This window comes from Chlamydotis macqueenii, chromosome 8 (genome assembly GCF_036417535.1).
Source record: "Chlamydotis macqueenii isolate bChlMac1 chromosome 8, bChlMac1.mat, whole genome shotgun sequence".
NCBI lineage: Eukaryota > Metazoa > Chordata > Aves > Otidiformes > Otididae > Chlamydotis > Chlamydotis macqueenii.
In genome coordinates, this window is record NC_141563.1 from 102,622 (window position 1) to 105,219 (window position 2,598).

The 2,598-nt window shown below is 54.1% G+C and overlaps 1 protein-coding gene across 1 annotated transcript; it reads right to left on the minus strand.

Annotated features, from left to right (window-relative positions):
- Positions 1–1,554: 1,554 nt before the first annotated feature.
- LOC147599764 (olfactory receptor 14J1-like) lies at positions 1,555–2,139 on the minus strand. Its single transcript, XM_086753521.1, has one exon. The coding sequence runs from the start codon at positions 2,137–2,139 to the stop codon at positions 1,555–1,557; it is 585 nt and encodes a 194-aa protein (XP_086609647.1).
- Positions 2,140–2,598: the final 459 nt, after the last annotated feature.

Sequence of the window (2,598 nt, forward strand, 5' to 3'; positions counted from 1 at the left end):
CTTTTGAGTCGGGTGTGTGAATGAGCAGCTGGTTTGGTGCCTGGTTGCTGGCCAAGGCTAACCCACCATGGCAGGACTGCTGCGTCCAGTCTAGGGCTCACCAGCACAAGAAAGACCCTGACAGGCTGGAGTGAATCCTGCAAAGGCCAGAAGGATGGTTGGGGCCTTTGGACACAAAGAGGTTGAGAGAGCTGGGCATTTCAGAAATCCCTCTGAATCAAACACTGGAGCAAGAACCCAGGCCAGCTGGTGGAATCTCAAGGAGATTTTCAGCATTGGTCAGGACAAGGCCACGAGCACCTGATGGAGCTGGAGCTGCCTGGGAACAGGCTTGGCCAGGAGACCAGCTGTGGCAAGAGCTAGGGAACTTGGTGTGTAATGACTGTCAGTAGGAAACTGATTTTTTGTAATAACGGCAGAGAAGTTGGGTTGCACTGAGCCTCAGAGGAGGTCGGAGGTGACCGTGTAGTAAAGGTCCCTCCAGACATGGGGTGTACGGCCAGACATGGAACTGGCCAGTGACGATTGTCCTGGGACAGGTTCCCTGGGGTGTCCAGGGAACATGGCACAGACCGGGTCCCTCTCTGCTGCACCTTTGGTGCCTTGCTTCCTTCACCTTGACACCTGGCTCTGAACCATGAGCACACACAGTGCTTAGCTCTACACGGGTGCTTGTTTCCAGCAGACAATTTCCAGCCCAGCTCAGCCCTTCTCCTTCTCTCCTCACCTCTTCGGGTCCATCACAGAAACCGGAACCCCTGGTAGTGCCCACCGCAGGGAGCTGCAGAGCTCTGGGCCCTCACCCCCAGCCCCAGCCCCTCTGAAGGGCACAGCAGCTCCTGGGGGGCAGAGATGGGTCTCAGCCATCCCCACAGCCCCAGGGCTGGTGCGTGCAATAGTGGCACAAGGTAAAGGCCACCCAATCTCAGGCCCTTATGCATTCTTATTGTAGATGCTCCTCAACTCCTCCTTCTCTGCCCCCACCAGCGCCTCTCTCCAGGACAACACAAGAGCCCTGGGCCTCCTCAGGCAGCTCCCACATCTCTCTGGTCTCCCTTCCTTCTGCCTGCTGGGTCCTCACTGACTCCCATGGCGCTGCAGAGTCCTTGTTTGTGGATACCTGGATTCATGCTTTACTTCTGGGGAACTTCACCTTTGAGCGTGTTTCACCTTCATTCACGCCCAGCCCAGGGCACATGGTGAGTCCCCATGGTACAGTGACCTTAATCCCAAGCACAGGGAGAACACACAAGGAGAAAAGAAGCTCTAAAAGACCAATTCTTTAGATATTTTATTGGCATAGCTTTGTAAGAATAGCTCAGCCTTCAGGCACTGCACCTGGGAGATCTCCTTTTATTGAACAGCTGCTGTTGGACTGGCCGCGTCTGACCCAGGGCTGATCAAGAGTCAGACACAGCAGGATCAAATCTCAAGAGAAGCAATATAAACCCAGAAAGAAAGGGGTAACAGTGTGATTATTAAAAGAGACAAAAGTAGAGTCCTGGCCTAGAATAAACCCTGAGAAATGTGCAGCGAAGGGGAGGCAGGTTATTGTCACTGAAACAGTGCCAGCTGGGCCAATTTCCACAGGGCATCCTGGAGCTCCTGGTTCCTCATACTGTAGATGAAGGGGTTCAATGCTGGAGGTACCACTGAGTACAGAACTGCCATCACCAGGTCCAGGGATGGGGAGGAGATGGAGGGAGGCTTCAGGTGGGCAAACATGCCAGTGCTGATAAACAGGAAGACAACAGCCAGGTGAGGGAGGCACGTGGAAAACGCTTTATGCCGTCCCTGCTCAGAGGGGATCCTCAGCACAGCCCTGAAGATCTGCACATAGGACACAACAATGAACACAAAATTCCCAAGTACTAAAGAAAAACTAACACCAAGGAGCCCAACTTCCTTGAGGTAGGAGTGTGAGCAGGAGAGCTTGAGGATCTGGGGAACTTCACAGAAGAACTGGTCCACAGCATTGCCCTGGCAGAGTGGCAGTGAAAAGGTGTTGACTGTGTGCAGGACAGCATTGAGAAACCCACTGGCCCAGGCAGCTGCTGCCATGTGGACACAAGCTCTGCTGCCCAGAAGGGTCCCGTAGTGCAGGGGTTTGCAGATGGCAACGTAGCGGTCATAGGCCATGACGGTGAGAAGAGCACACTCTGCTCCAAGCAAGAAGAAAAGTAGAAAGACCTGAGCAGCACATGCCAAGTAGGAGATGGCCCTGGTGTCCCACAAAGAATTGGCCAGGGATTTAGGGACAGTGGTCGAGATGCAGCCCAGATCAAGTAGAGATAGGTTGAGGAGGAAGAAGTACATGGGGGTGTGCAGGCGGTGGTTGCAGGCTATGGCAGTGATGATGAGGCCGTTGGCCAGGAGGGCAGCCAGGTAGATGCCCAGGAAGAGCCAGAAGTGCAAGAGCTGCAGCTCCCGCGTGTCTGCAAAGGCCAGGAGGAGGAACTCGTTCACAGCGCTGGCGTTGGACGTTTGTCCCTTTGAGCATGGAGCACTGTACAAAATGGAAAAGGCAGTGACAAGTGAGGGGAGATTTCTCCAGGGAAAATCAAAGTAATTTCTGACCATCCCCCGACCAACTAGGAG

Excerpts from the sequence above, each read along its gene's own strand:
- LOC147599764 (XM_086753521.1), bottom strand. The coding sequence starts at position 2,139 with ATGGCCTATGACCGCTACGTTGCCATCTGCAAACCCCTGCACTACGGG.